The sequence below is a fragment of the Bos indicus x Bos taurus genome, chromosome 11, assembly GCF_003369695.1.
Source record: "Bos indicus x Bos taurus breed Angus x Brahman F1 hybrid chromosome 11, Bos_hybrid_MaternalHap_v2.0, whole genome shotgun sequence".
NCBI lineage: Eukaryota > Metazoa > Chordata > Mammalia > Artiodactyla > Bovidae > Bos > Bos indicus x Bos taurus.
Window position 1 is genome coordinate 411,686 of NC_040086.1, and position 16,768 is coordinate 428,453.

At 45.5% G+C, this 16,768-nt stretch overlaps 1 protein-coding gene across 1 annotated transcript in view; it reads right to left on the reverse strand.

Annotated features, from left to right (window-relative positions):
• The window catches only part of MERTK (MER proto-oncogene, tyrosine kinase), a 138,265-nt gene that overhangs the window by 73,381 nt on the left and 48,116 nt on the right, over nt 1-16,768 (reverse strand). Inside the window, 2 exon segments of the mRNA XM_027554516.1 lie at nt 4,999-5,172; nt 10,071-10,171. Of these exon segments, the coding sequence (XP_027410317.1) occupies nt 4,999-5,172; nt 10,071-10,171 (275 nt within the window).

Consider the following 16,768-nt stretch of genomic DNA (forward strand, 5'->3'; position numbering starts at 1 on the left):
GGCCTTGGAATATGGAATGAAGCAGGGCAAAGACTAATAGAATTTTGCCAAGAAAATGCACTGGTCATAACACCCTCTTCCAACAACACAAGAGAAGACTCTATACATGGACATCACCAGATGGTCAACACTGAAATCAGATTATGTTCTTTGCAGCCAAAGATGGAGAAGCTCTATACAGTCAGCAAAAACAAGACCAGGAGCTGACTGTGGCTCAGATCATGAACTCCTTATTGCCAAATTCAGACTTAAATTGAAGAAAGTAGGGAAAACCACTAGACCATTCAGGAATAACCTAAATCAAATCCCTTATGATTATACAGTGGAAGTGAGAAATAGATTTAAGGGCCTAGATCTGATAGACAGAGTGCCTGATGAACTATGGAATGAGGTTTGTGACATTGTACAGGAGACAGGGATCAAGACCATCCCCATGGAAAAGAAATGCAAAAAAGCAAAATGGCTGTCTGGGGAGGCCTTACAAATAGCTGTGAAAAGAAGAGAAGCAAAAAGCAAAGGAGAAAAGGAAAGGTGTAAGCATCTGAATGCAGAGTTCCAAAGAATAGCAAGAAGAGATAAGAAAGCCTTCTTCAGCGATCAATGCAAAGGAATAGAGGAGAACAACAGAATGGGAAAGACTAGAGATCTCTTCAAGAAAATTAGAGATACCAAGGGAACATTTCATGCAAAGATGGACTCGATAAAGGACAGAAATGGTATGGACCTAACAGAAGCAGAAGATATTGAGAAGAGATGGCAAGAATACACAGAAGAACTGTACAAAAAAGATCTTCACAACCCAGATAATCACGATGGTGTGATCACTGACCTAGAGCCAGACATCCTGGAATGTGAAGTCAAGTGGGCTTTAGAAAGCATCACTACAAACAAAGCTAGTGGAGGTGATGGAAATCCAGCTGAGGTATTTCAAATCCTGAAAGATGATGTTGTGAAAGTGCTGCACTCAATATGCCAGCAAATTGGGAAAAGTCAGCAGTGGCCACAGGACTGGAAAAGCTCAGTTTTCATTCCAATCCCAAAGAAAGGTAATGCCAAAGAATGCTCAAACTACCGCACAATTGCACTCATCTCAACGCTAGTAAAGTAATGCTCAAAATTCTCCAAGCCAGGCTTCAGCAATATGTGAACTGTGAACTTCCAGATGTTCAAGCTGGTTTTAGAAAAGGCAGAGGAACCAGAAATCAAATTGTCAACATCCCCTGGATCATGGAAAAAGCAAGAGAGTTCCAGAAAAACATCTATTTCTGCTTTATTGACTATGCCAAAGCCTTTGACTGTGTGGATCACAAGAAACTGTGGAAAATTCTGAAAGAGAAGGGAATACCAGACCACCTGACCTGCCTCTTGAGAAATCTGTATGCAGGTCAGGAAGCAACAGTTAGACCTGGACATGGAACAACAGACTGGTTCCAAATAGGAAAAGGAGTACATCGAGGCTGTATATTGTCACCCTGCTTATTTAACTTATATGCAGAGGACATCAGGAGAAACGCTGGATTGGAAGAAGCACAAGCTGGAATCAAGATTGCCAGGAGAAGTATCAGTAACCTCAGATATGCAGATGATACCACCCTTATGGCAGAAAGTGAAGAGGAACTCAAAAGCCTCTTGATGAAAGTGAAAGTGGAGAGTGAAAAAGTTGGCTTAAAGCTCAACATTCAGAAAACAAAGGTCATGGCATCCGGTCCCATCACTTCATGGGAAATAGATGGGGAAACAGTGGAAACAGTGTCAGACTTTATTTTTGGGGGCTCCAAAATCACTGCAGATGGTGACTGCAGCCATGAAATTAAAAGATGCTTACTCCTTGGAAGGAAAGTTATGACCAACCTGGATAGCATATTCAAAAGCAGAGATATTACTTTGCCAGCAAAGGTTCGTCTAGTCAAGGCTATGGTTTTTCCTGTGGTCATGTATGGATGTGAGAGTTGGACTGTGAAGAAGGCTGAGCGCCGAAGAATTGATGCCTTTAAACTGTGGTGTTGGAGAAGACTCTTGAGAGTCCCTTGGACTGCAAGGAGATCCAACCAGTCCATTCTGAAGGAGATCAGCCCTGGGATTTCTTTGGAAAGAATGATGCCAAAGCTGAAACTGCAGTACTTTGGCTACCTCATGCGAAGAGTTGACTCATTGGAAAAGACTCTGATGGTGGGAGGGATTGGGGGCAGGAGGAGAAGGGGACGACAGAGGATGAGATGGCTGGATGGATCACTGACTTGATGGACATGTGTCTGGGTGAACTCCGGGAGTTGGTGATGGACAGGGAGGCCTGGCATGCTGTGATTCGTGGGGTCGCAAAGAGTCGGACACGACTGAGCGACTGAACTGAACTGAACTGAAGTAAGGGGTACAGGTGGCTTGGGACTCCCTTGAGACTCGTGGATGGCAGCTGAGGTGAGGGCACTCTTGTGGCAGATGCTGTCCTGACCAGGGGGTCTTCACTAACTCACAGTAATTAGGAGCAGAACTGGCTCACAGTACAAGCAGTCGGTGTTACCCCAGAAAAAGCTTAAATGCAAAAATATTTAACTTAATATCTATCAGCCAATGGAATCTATCACAATACATCAGGACCAAGCAGAGTTTAGCCCAGAAATGCAACACTGGTTTAAAATTCGAAAATCCAATCGATGTAATTTGCCACATGAAGAGAATAAAGCCGAAAAATTATATGACCTCAAGAGATGCAGAGGCACAACACTAAAGAATACATACCTTATGATTTCATTTATGTAAATCTCAATAACAGGCAAAATTTATATATGAAACCAGACATCAGAACAAGGTCACCTACGGGAGGGGCAGGCTGACCCAAAGGGAAAAGGGGGTGCTTCCTGGGGTGAGAGCAATGTTCTATATATTGACTGAAGTGGTGGTTACATGAGTGTCTACATTTATCATGACTCATTGATTGTGTGCTTAAGTTCTATGCATTTAATTATATGTCAATTTAACCTACATATTTCATTGTATGCCCCACAAATCTTCTTTACAGGACTTCAAAACAATCATCCAGAGAAGGTGGAATGTATTTTTTAAAGTTGATTTTGAACAAATAAGTCACTTGATGATCAATTCCTCAGAGAAACTCAAAGAAAACTCAGATGAAGGCAGAGAAAATGATAACATTCCTCGTGGAGTCTGGAGTAAGAAAAGTGATTCGGAGACAATACCTCAGCTGGCAATCACTTGCTGGTCCATTCTCACCATAAACATTCAGTGAGTATTACCATGAGTCAGGCTGTGTCTTGGGAGAGACAAAGCCCTTGTCCTTACTAAGCATACATTCTCTAAGAAGACAGACAAGGAGACTAAACAAATAAACAGGGTAATGACAGACCCTGACCAGTGCAACGAAGGAAGTCCACACGAATATGTGCCATGCCTGAGAGTCGATAAAGGAGTGAGGAGGACCCAGAAGAATGCCCAGGAAAGACCTCTGTGCAGAAGTGTTAGCTGACACGCGTCACGGGAGGAAGGGCACATGGAACGACATTGTAGGCAGACAGAGACGAGGTGCAAAGGCCCTGAGGCAGGGCGAAGGGGGGTGTTTCTAAGAAAACAAAAGACAATCCGTGTGACTGGCGCATAATTAGCAGGGTGGAAAGAGTGGGTGGAGCTGGGATTGGAAAGTAGAGTGGGGACCAGGGCACGCAGATCCTAAGAGGAGGAGCAGAAAGGCCTCTTGAGAGAAAGTCAAAGATAACGGGCAGCCACTGAAGAGGTACAGCAGGCAGGGGACATGATCTACCATGGAGAACAATAGTGGGGATAAAGCTAGAAGCTAAGAGACCAGTTAGGATGCTACTGCAGAGATGCTGGCAAGAGGTGGCGGTGACCTGGACCAGGGCCCTGCAGCAGACAGGCAGAAAAGAGATTTGAGATGTACTGTGGGAAGACAACTGGCAGTCTCCTGATGTAGTCAGTCTAAACAATGAGCAGCAGGAAGGATGGGCAGAGAGTGACATGCTTTAGTAGGATGGGGAACTCTGTGGCAGAACAAGTCCGAGTACCGGGGGACATTAAGAGTTTCATTTTAACACACTTTCATATCCAGTGAGTGGACATGCCAGGAAAGGAGCATGAAGCTCAGGAGGGTAGTATGAGCCAGAGATACAAAGTTCAAAGTCATCACATGGATGGTCGTGAAGCCAGGATCCAAAGGAGATCTCCCAGGCAGGAGTGCCTCAGAGGGATCAGAATTCAGTCCAGGACTGAGCCCTGTGGCACCCAGCATGTTCAGAACTCCTGTTGTGGGCAGAGGAAGAGCACTGAGGCAGGAAGGAAGCCAGGAAGACAGTGGTTTCGGAAGGTCACCTTTGGCGTGCAGCATCCTCGCAGAATACTCCCTGAGTACATGCAGACTGGGAAGGCTAGGGGGTGGTAACCTTACCAGACATTGCCGGGAGATGCAAGGAGAGGAGCCAAAGAGGAGCCCATCGGATTTAGCAGCACAGAACCATCCATGGCGCTGACCCTCGGAGCACTGTGGGAGGAGGTCTGGGACTGAAGCCAGGTCACACCCACTTAGATGGAAATCAGATGACTGCTGACCTTCACGGCAGTCACAGCCCCACAATGACTCAATCCTCCCACAACTGCCTCCATGACCAAGGCATTTTCCTCGCCGCCACCTCACTGAGGTCTTCACATCAGTGGTTCCTGAAAGGCAAGGCCTGCCAGGCCAGCTGGGCCACAGCTGCCACGGGAAATGTGAGCAGGGCTTCCCGGCTGCCCTGGCTCGAAGACTCCGGCCACTTGATTGATATAACCACAGACACCCGTCCTGTACTGTGACCTCTGACCCCAAGATTTCCGCCTGCCTCCCCATCCATCTGGTCCCCATCCTGGGCTGCCCCACCTGCGTTTTTATCTTCCTCTAGTGCCCGCTGCTGCACACTACAGCATTCACCCAACTTCTGCTCCCTTCCACTGTCAGAAAGCAAGCATTAAACAAATGCCACAGCTGAGACTCACCAGGAACAGTCAGAACAGAGGGGGATCTTTCTGGAAGTTCATTAACACGGCGGCTGTTTTGAACCCAGTAAATGTTGACGGGCTCGGGTGGACCCACAGCCTGACAGGTGAGGTTGAAGGCTGTGTTTCTGGTGACATTCATGCTCTCGGGCTGCCTCGTAAAGTAAGGAAGTCCTGCAGAGAAAGTGGTAAGTGGAAGAAGGTTTTAGATTCACAGGTCAAGGTGCACCCCCCCGGTGAGTGGAAACCACACCAGAACTCAGCAATAGTTCTCTCTGTCCACCACCCTGCAGTGCAGGAGACTTGGGTTTGATCTCTGGGTTGGGAAGATCTCCTGGAGAAGGAACTGGCAACCCACTCCAGTAGTCTTGCCTGGGAAATCCCATGGACAGAGGTGCCTGGTTGGCTACAGTCCATGAGGTCACAGAGTCAGACACGACTGAGTGACTAAACTTTTACTTTCTGTCCACCACCCAGGTCTGAAATGCTCAGTTTTCACCTTGATGCAGTTGAGTAAGAAAGCACACAGAAGCTAATTCTTACCAGTCCAGCTCGAGCTGGCTTTCTAGGACACTTTCCCAAAGGAGCAATGGTGATTCAGAACTGGTTTTTCCAGAAGGGAGGCCTGGCAGTTGTGAAACTAGGTGTTGCTTAAGCTCCTGGGAAAGGCTGGCAGGATTCCTTACCAATAAACACAGAGTGAAAACAAAGCCATGTGCGAGGTCTGCCCCTCCTTTTTTCTTTTTAAAGTTTAAGTAGACTTGATTTATGGCTTCCCAGCTGGTGCAGTGGTAAAGAATCCACCTGCCAATGCAGGAGACGCAGGGGCCATGGGTTCCATCTCTGGGCTGGGGAGATCTCTTGGAGGAGGAAATGGGCAGCCCACTCCAGTATTCTTACCTGGAGAATTCCATGAACAGAGGAGCCCGGTGAGCTACATACAGTCCACGGGGTTGCAAAGAGTTGGACATGACGGAGCAACTAAGCATGCACACTTGACTTATAATGCTGTATTAGTTCCAGGTGTATGGTGAAGTGATTCAGTTATACATGTGCAAAAATAGATATTCTTTCAGATTCGTTTCCATTATAGGTTGTTACAGGATATGGAATAGAGTTCCCTGTGCTATGCTTGTTTATTTTGTACATGGTGCTGTGTGTCTATTCATCCAAAACTTCTACTCCTTCCTCTTTGGTAACAAGTTTGTTTTCTTTTTCTGAGTCTGGTTCTGTTTTATAAATAAGTGTATTTGTATCTTTTTTTTTTTTCATTCCCACATATAAGTGATACCATATATTTGTCTTTCTCTCTCTGACTTCACTTAGTATGATAATCTCTAGGTCCATCTATGTTTCTGCAAATGGCATTATTTCATTTTTTATGGCTAAATAATATTCCATTATGGGCTTCCTGGTGGCTCAGCAGTCAAGAATCTGTCTGCCAATGCCAGAGATGCAGGTTGGGAAGATTACCTGGAGAAGGAAATGACAAACCACCCTAGTATTCTTGCCTGGGAAATCCAATGGACAGAGGAGCCTGGAGGGCTACAGTCCATGGGGTCGCAAAGAGTCAGACGCAACTTAGTGACTGAGCACACACACAATATTCCATTATACAGCACATCTTCTTTATCCATTCAGCTGTTGATGGACACTTAGATTGCTTCCATGTCTTGGCGATTGTAAACAGCGTTGCTGTGAACACTGGGGTGCATGTATCCTTTCAAATTAAAGTTTTCATCTTTTCTGGATATTTGTCCAGGAGTAGGATCAGTGAATCACATGGTAACTGTAATTTTAGTTTTTTGAGGAACCTCCATACGGTTTTCCATAGTGGTTACCAATTTATACTTCTACCAACAGTATAGGAGGGCTCCTTTTTCTCCACACCCTCTCCAGCATTTATCATTTGTAGACTTTGATCACGGTCATTCTGACTGGTGTGGGTCTGCCCATTTTTGAGGACAACCTGTTGTGTGTGAGACTTTCATATTGGTGATAATAAATTTTAAAATCTGTACACCTGTGTAAGACTGAACAGTTTTTCCAAGCCTAAACTCATGAAAATGGTGTAGACAGAGTTACACAGTTACAACCTCAAGATCTCCCACTTTGATTCCAGAACTGGTGTCACAGGCAAGGGACGTTAAGAACAGCTCAGAGACAGCCAGTTGGTACTTATTTGGGGCATGTAACAAAACTTTAACAGAACAAGCAAACATTTAAATTGTGATCAGCATTTAAATCGTGTTCTTTAGGGACTGGGAGCTCACAGATCCGGTCCCAGCAGGAATAACATGGGATTGGTAAAATGGGATTCTTTTTTCCAAGCTTCAGTGTTTCACCAAACTTCATTTGAACCTAACTCATTCCTACCCTGGGCATTTTTTTTCTGGGATTTTACAAGTAAAATGTCTTCTGAATAGTTTTCCCAGAGTAGCAGCCAAGGTAGGAACGCTTCCCTCTGGTGGATACTGACAGAACCCTGTGGCATGGCCGTCCAGTTTGGGACGGGCACGCGTGCCTGCCAAGTCACTTCAGTCGTATCCGACTCTGTGTGACCCCATGCACTGTGGCCGGTCAGGCGGCTCTCTCCAGGCAAGAATACTGCTATGTCCTTCTCCAGGGGATCTTCCCGACCCAGGGACTGGACCGGCGTCTCTTAGGCCTCCTGCACCGGCAGGTGGTCTCCACTACTAGCACCACCTGGGAAGCTGCCCAGGGGAGTCTGAGATGGGCTCAGAGCAAAGCTCCAAGAGAGACCCCGTGAGGGCCCTCCCTCTCGGGCCTCCTGCAGCGTCAGTGGGTATCAAGTTCAGGTTCGGAAAAGAATGGACAGCACAGTTGCCTTTCAATGGGAGACGAGTCTCAAACTTCGCTGAAAAGACCACCTTCTCCAAAACCTGTGATGAGAAGGGTGAGGAGAAAGCAGCAAAGTCATTCTCCTGATGACACTGTAGATGGGGGCGCCTGGGCGAGCAGGGATGCAGAGACCCTGGAGGACAAGTCCCTGGGACAGCGAGGAGTGGCCACTTGGGTTGATAATGAAGATGTTCTTCCTCGAAGCCCCTCTTGGCAGGCCCTGCCATTGCCGAACCAGACAGACAAGGCCCAAGATGCAGGACCTGGCCTGGCTCACCTGTGCATCAGCTCATGTCCCCACGAGAGTTCAGGTTCCTCGAGGGCAGAGACTGCCTTGCCTGATGCCCCAGTTCTCCCCTACCAGGCCCATGTCATGTCATGGCATCAGAAATGCACTGAATCACGTGCCTGAGAAACCCTAAGGATTGAAAAAGGAATCCCAGGCACAGTTGAAACTAGCTTATTCTCCCTGGTTTCACTGTCTGCATAAGCAAGACAGGAAAGCAGGGGTCCTCAACCTCCAGGATCTAATGCCTGATGATCTGAGGTGCTGCTGATGGGATAATAGAAATAACGGGTACAGTAAATCTAATGCACTTGAATCATCTCGAAACCATAACCATCCCCCTCCCCCAGCCCGGGCGTCCATCCCTCTGTCTGGGGAAAAATTATTTTCCATGAAACTGATCCCCAGTGCCAAAAAGGGTGGGGACCACTGCAGCAAAAGATACTAAATAACAGATAACTGGCACTTGACCAGGTGAGTGGCATCTAGTGTCAGCGCTGAGAACTGTTTAATAAACTGCATTTTGCTTCCTAAAATACACTTCAGGTTTTATTTTTTGTTGTTGTTTTGTTTTTGGCTGTGCTGGGTCTTAATCGCCCTGGAGCATGTGGGAACTTAGTTCCGTGACCAGGCATTAAACCCAGGTCCCCTGAATTGGAAGGTGGATTCCTTACCACTGGACCACCAGGGAAGTCCTAAGACTTTAGCTTTTTAAATTGTAAATAACCTTAAGGCAAGGAGGTCCATAATTCCTTTTTGTCTCAGGCTTAGTGTCTAGCAGAGAGCTAAATCTTTAAGAATTAAGTTTATTTCATAATTACCTATAATCTAAGAAAGAAGATAGTCTTTATCTCAGTGCTTAAGGATCTGCAAGTTTTGCATCAGAGTAGATGGACTGTGAAGAAAGCTGAGCACCGAAGAATTGATGCTTTTGAACTGTGGTGTTGGAGAAGACTCTTGAGAGTCCCCTGGACTGCAAGGAGATCCAACCAGTCCATTCTAAAAGAGATCAGCCCTGGGATTTCTTTGGAAGGAATGATGCTAAAGCTGAAACTCCAGTACTTTAGGCACCTCATGCAAAGAGTTGACTCATTGGAAAAGACTCTGATGCTGGGAGGGATTGGGGGCAGGAGGAAAAGGGGACGACAGAGGATGAGATGGCTGGATGGCATCACTGACTCAATGGACGTGAGTTTGAGTGAACTCTGGGAGTTGGTGATGGACAGGGAGGCCTGGCATGCTGCGATTCATGGGGTCGCAAAGAGTCAGACACGACTGAGCGACTGAACTGAACTGAAGTGAACTGATGCATACAAATGGGATAAATTAGGAATTTGAGAGTATAGTTAAACATCAAAGACCTACTGTATAGCACAGGGCACTATACTCAATATTTTATAATAGCTTATATGGGAAAAAAATCTGAAAAAGAATATATATATATACATGGTTTCCTTGGTGGCTCAGCAGTAAAGCTGTCAATACAGAGACATGGGTTCAATCCCTAGGTTGGGAAGATCTTTTGGGAAAGGAAATGGCAACCCATTCCAGTATTCTTGCCTGGAAAAGCTCATGGATGGAGAAGCCTGGTGGGCTACAGTCCATGAGGTCACAAAAGAGTCAGATACAACTTAGCGATTAAATATGAAACATACGTACATATATATATATATACACACACACATATATGTATTCTCTCTATATGTACATATATATGTATCTATCTATCTATATCTGAGTCACTTTGCTATACACCTGAAACTTACACAACACGGTATATCAACTTCAATTAAAATTTTTTTTTAAACCCAACGACAAACAAATGGGCATGCCAAACTCTGGAGCATTATACACAAAGCAATTAACGCAGGCTCTAAAACAAACCACCAAGCGGCAACTGGACATCTGTGGCCTTTGGACTCACCTTGAACCTCGATGTAGATGGGGTCAGACACAATCTCTTCGCTGTTTATTTTCATCTTACAGATGTACGACCCATTGTCTGAACGCTGCACGCTGGTTATGCTTGAGAAACACAAAGCCACAGTCATCAAGACAGTATGGTACTGGCACAAAGACAGAAATATAGATCAATGGAACAAAATAGAAAGCCCAGAGATAAATCCATACACCTATGGACACCTTATCTTTGACAAAGGAGGCAACAATATACAATGGAGAAAAGACAATCTCTTTAACAAGTGGTGCTGGGAAAACTGGTCAACCACTTGTAAAAGAATGAAACTAGAACACTTTCTAACGCCATACACAAAAATAAACTCAAAATGGATTAAAGCTCTAAACATAAGACCAGAAACTATAAAACTCTTAGAGGAGAACATAGGTAAAACACTCTCCGACATAAATCACAGCAGGATCCTCTATGACCCACCTCCCAGAATATGGGAAATAAAAGCAAAAATAAACAAATGGGACCTAATTAAACTTAAAAGCTTCTGCACAACAAAGGAAACTATCAGCAAGGTGAAAAGACAGCCTTCAGAATGGGAGAAAATAATAGCAAATGAAGCAACTGACAAACAACTAATCTCAAAAATATACAAACAACTCCTGCAGCTCAATTCCAGAAAAATAAAAGACCCAATCAAAAAGTGGGCCAAAGAACTAAACAGACATTTCTCCAAAGAAGACATACAGATGGCTAACAAACACATGAAAAGATGCTCAACATCACTCATTATCAGAGAAATGCAAATCAAAACCACAATGAGGTACTATTTCTCGCCAGTCAGAATGGCTGCGATCCAAAAGTCTACAGGCAATAAATGCTGGAGAGGGTGTGGAGAAAAGGGAACCCTCTTACACTGTTGGTGGGAATGCAAACTAGTACAGCCACTATGGAGAACAGTGTGGAGATTCCTTAAAAAATTGGAAATAGAACTGCCTTATGAACCAGCAATCCCACTGCTGGGCATACACACTGAGGAAACCAGAAAAGAAAGAGACACATGTACCCTAATGTTCATCTCAGCACTGTTTATAATAGCCAGGACATGGAAGCAACCTAGATGTCCATCAGCAGATGAACGGATAAGAAAGCTGTGGTACATATACACAATGGAGTATTACTCAGCCATTAAAAAGAATACATTTGAATCAGTTCTAATGAGGTGGATGAAACTGGAGCGTATTATACAGAGTGAAGTAGACCAGAAAGAAAAATACCAATACAGTATACTAACGCATATATATGGAATTTAGAAAGATGGTAACGATAACCCTGTATGCGAGACAGCAAGAGAGACACAGATGTATAGAACAGTCTTTTGGACTCTGTGGGAGAGGGGGTGGGGGGTGATTTGGGAGAATGGCATCGAAACATGTATAATATCATATAAGAAACAAATCACCAGTCCAGGTTCGATGCAGGATACAGGATGCTTGGGGCTGGTGCACTGGTATGACCCAGAGGGATGGTACAGGGAGGGAGGTGGGAGGCGGGGTTCAGGATGGGGAACACGTGTACACCTGTGGTGGATTCATGTTGATGTATGGCAAAACCAATACAATATTGTAAGGTAATTAGCCTCCAATTAAAATAAATAAATTTAAATTTTAAAAAATGTTATAAACTTAAACAAAAAAAAGAGAGAAACACAAAGATATTTCATTGATGACCTTTCAAGTTTCTACTACAGGAATCAACATTCTTCAGCTTCTTTGTCTTTCACTGTGATGATTAACCGTGTATGTCAACAAGGCTAGGTTGTGGCACCTCGATATTTAGTCAATCATTACTCTAGATGCAGATAATTTTCTGTGAAGGTATTTTTCAGATGTAATTCATATTCAGGTTAGTAGACTCAGAGTAATTCAGATTATCCTCTATTGCTTGAGTGGGTCTCATTTAGTCACTTAAATATCTTATGAGCATAGACTGAGGTCCTCTGAGGAACAAGGAATTCTGCCTCCAAACTGTCTTTGGAACTCAAGGCTATAACATCAGCTCTCCCCTGGGTCTCCCACTGACACTCCACAGATTTCAGATTGGGCAGCACCCATAATCACCTGATGCTGGGACAGATTGAGGGCAGGAGGAGAAGAGGGCGGCAGAGGATGAGATGGTTGGATGGCATCACCAATTCAACAGACATAAGTTTGAGCAAACTCCGGGAGACAGTGAAGGACAGGGAAGCCTGGTGTGCTGCAGAGTCCATGGGGTCACAGAGTCAGACATGACTGAGCGACTGAGCAACAACAATTACATTAGGGGTTTCCCTAGTGGCTCAGTGGTAAAGACTCCACCTGCCAGTGAAGGAGATGTGGATCTGATCCCTGGGTTGAGAAGACCCCCTACAGGAGGAAATGTCAACCCACTCCAGCATTCTTGCCTGGGAAATCCCATGGACAGAGCAGCCCCGTGGGCTACAGTCCATGGGGTCACAAGTCAGACATGACTTCAACAACAATGACAGCAACAGTGACATTAAATCTTTAAAATGACATCAATCTTTAAAATAATTTTTTTTTGCTCTCTCTCTTTTCACATGTGTATAGCCTATTGGTTCTGTTTCTCCTAAGAACACTGCCTAACGCCTGTGTGCTCACTTGACTGGATTTCTGCGGCAGGCTCTACACCGGGGTTCTCCACAGCAGAGTACAACCTCTCAAGGCATTTTGCAAATCTGTGGGACTGTCCTGGATGGTCACATAACTAGGGGCCAACATGGCTTTCACGGGTCAGAGGCAACTTTTCCACAACCCAAAGGACCTTCAGAGACTGGAACCTAACCCCATCGTACACACACAAAGTATTTTGCCTGGTGTTAATATCCATTTCATTGCCCAGGACCATGAACATGGTAGGCTAGTATCTCCTCGTCCTGTTTTGAACTTGGCAGTGACTCGGTCATCATCTGAAGGATCACAGAAGCATCTCTCTGTCTGCAGTGGCCGTGTGCATGGTGCAAGTCGCTGTGGACTTTATTACCTCTCCTGGTGTGGCCACGCCCAGTATTTACACATTCACGTTCATACTATTTAATTCTCAGTCACCTTCCTTTTGTTTTCCTCATATTACAGTGTAAACACGGTACGTTATTAAATATCTGATATAAACAGGAGGCCTTGGCTCAAAAGGTTCAGAGTCCTGCTTGTCAATTTCTCAACATGTTTACAAACAGGGAGGTATACCACAGACGTGACACCTGCTCTTAGCTGGGGCAGGAAGGGATGAGAGAGTACGGAACACTCCGAAATACTCTCAGATGCTCCCCGAAAGAGGACACCTTTATTAGTCCCACAGCACTGGTTTCTTCTCTGTGCATCAAACACAACCAAGAAGACTGTGATAGAGGAAAAAGGGAAAAAAAGAAAAACGTGGAGAGGTCCACTTGGCTTCCTAGCAGCTTGCTCCTCGATGCAACTTATTTGTGGAAGTGTTAGTCGCTCAGTCGTGTCTAACTCTTTACAATCCTATGGACTCTAGCCCACCAGGCTCCTCTCTGTCCACGGAATTCTCCAAGCAAGAATACTGGAGTGGGTTGCCATTCCCTTCTCCAGGGGAATCTTCCAAACCCAGGGATTGAACCCAAGCCTCCCGCAGGCAGATTCTTTACCGTCTGAGCCACCAGGAAAGCCAAGCTTTAGGGAAGGGGCTTTACATCAGAGTGCCTAGAGGTCACCAGAAGAAGATGGAAAGAGACCTCACAGGACAAAGATCTCCAAATAAGGGGCTAGCGGACCCTCCCTGAGAATGTGTTGGGATGTCATGGTTTACCAGAAGGGGATGAAGAACGAGGAAGAGGAGCAGGCGTGCTGCTCGTGCGGGTAACAACCAGGGGCTGGAGAGTGCACAGAATCTGCTTCTGGCACATTCTGTATGCTGATCAATCTAGCCTTCTTTGTAGTTCTAAGGGAAACCAAGGTCATGGCTACTGAAAAGAGGAGCATTTCCACTCATTTCACAAGTTCACCTTGAAAGACGCATCATTTTCTTGCAGGAAAACCTAGGGAGGAGCTGAACAGAGTGGACGATGAGACCCAAGACTCAGTGAGCCAGGAACCAGAGGGGAAGTGACAGCCAGAGAGGAAGGCAGGCCACAGCTCCAGTGAGGCTGCACCCAGGCCAAGGGTGCACAGCCCACCAGGACCCGAGAAATCAGCAGGCGCAGACAACCATGGAGCGGCACACGCGGGCAGCAGGAATCGGACTGCACAGAAAGTCTAGGCGTGTCTTCAACCAGCCAGCAAGGAAAATTCAGAGTAGGAGAAGAGCAGAAAACAAAACTCCATAAATATTTGGTCACTTTCTATTTTTTTTTAAAAGAAAGAAATACAAAAAAGAATCAATAAAGCCTTGCCTGAAAACAAACAAACTCTTGGTCTTTACTCATTTGCTTTAGGCAGGGTTTAGCAGCATCTGGTGAGAAGGACTATTTGTGTCTGCATTAATTACCAAATCCGGATTCATCTTACCTATAGCACAGGAACGGTTTTTCACAAATAATTCTACATTTAGTTTTATAGACATCACATAAAGGCTCCCGGGATGAAGGCAGGGTGCGGCTGGGACTCGAGATGGGGAAGTGGTTCCCCGTCTCCTCCCTTTCCCCAGCAGAAACAGCAGGAAAGGCTCAGCTCGCAGAATAGCAATCTAGACATCCCGACGACTGAGCAAGGAATTCCAGAAAGAACACAGAGAGGGGAGGGGGAGGATATGATTCAAGAAAATGCCCAGAACTGGAGATATGGATCTTTCCAAACCTGACCATTAGGCTGGGCAGCACAGCAAGAGAGAAAAGACCCACCAAGGGGCTTCACCAAGCCCCTTAGACATGTCACACATCTAAGATAAAGCGGAGACCCCCAAAAGCTTCCAGAGAAAGAAAAAGCAGGTAATTTATGAGTGAATCAGAACAGCATCATGCTTCTCAAGAACAACTCTCGGAGCAAAAAGATGACAGCAGGAAATTGTTTTCCTTTTACATTCTGTATCTGGTCAAACTGTCTTTTGGTGAGAGTAGGAAAAAATATGGCATTTTCAGATATTCAAGAGCCCAGAAAGCAAGTGGAGGGGGTGGGCTTCATGTAGAGTGAGGGAGTAAACCAGGAAGAGGGGAAGCTAGGCTCTGAGAGACAGGAGCTAGAAATCAGGAGGAATGAGGCTCCCAACAGCAAGAACAAAGATGACTCAGCCAGACCCCAGGCCTGGAGGGCAACGTGTGGGCTGGAGAGAAAGGAACGGCTCCAGGTCTGGCACCTCCAAGGAAAACACTCCAGTCCTGAGAATTGTGTCATTTTGAGAGGACATGCCTATTTTCCTTTTGAACGTGGAGGAGAATGAGCAATCAAAAATTAAGTGAACTAACAGGCAGGCAAGGAAACTATTAAATTCAGGAAGATCAAAAAGCTCGACAAGAAGGCCAATGTAATTACAGGTTGACGACATGATTTGGCTAAAAATAGCATTTCCACAGCCACAGAAATTGTGAACACTGGGTACTGATTTAACCACGGCCATGAGTAATACTCTATTAGATTAACACACCATGCTGGGGCCTGGCACGGGTACGCATGCACACCACACACCCACACACACCCACACACACACACACACACACACACACACACACACACACACACACAGGACTCGTGGATTGAATATCTCTGGGAAGCTACCCAATCAGTGGGTCACCTCTGCTCCCCATCGGGAAAGCACTGGGGGCTGGAGTGGGAGAGACAGACTACTTTACCATGTGCAGGCACTTTTAAATAAAGGCTTAAGAATTCCAACAGATTTTGGTCAAACAACTGAACAGGGGAAGACCAAAGAAACCATAGACTCAGACCCATGTCTAGACAGGAACCATCTGGAGAGAGCCAAGGTGAAGAAGGGGGAGTTGAAGGGGGACTGGCAGCTGCAAAACCTCATCCCCACCAGGATCCCCTCAGCTAACATAGCCCCAGAACATCCTACAAGGACACTCATCTCTCTGGCCTTCAGACCTGTTACAACTTGGCTGACCTGCTCACACATGGCTTGTGGTAGTGTGGTAGTTTAGCTGATAAGCTGTGTCAGACTCTTTTGTGATCCCATGGACTGTAGCCCACCAGGCTCCTCTGTCCTTGGGATTTCCCGGGCAAGAATACTGGAGTGGGTTGACATGCCCTCCTCCAGCGGATCTTCCCGGATCTGGATCAAGCCCGGGACTCCTGCATTGGCAGGCAGATTCTTTACCATCTGAGTCACATATATGTGGAGTGTATACAAATCTCTCCATCTCTCTGTGCTTCTGTTCCTTCTCAGAAATGGAGGGTCTAACACCCACCTCTACATCATGTATGGCACCTACGGGAAATCTGGAACTCAATAAATATTTGGTCACTTAAAAAAAAGAAAGAAAGAAATACAAAAAGGGACCAATATTAGTTGACTCCTCTTGAATACCTAGAGTGGTTAAATTCATAGAGAAAAAATGTGGAATAGAGGTTGCTGAGGGCTGGAGGGGATGGGCAGTGGGGAGTTAGTGTTCATGGGTATCAAGTTTCAGTTTGAGATGATGAAAGAGTTCTGGAGATGGATGATGGTGATAGTTGCATAAAAATGTGAATGTACTCAAGGTCACTGACCTGGATATTCAAAAAGGTTAAAACAGTGTT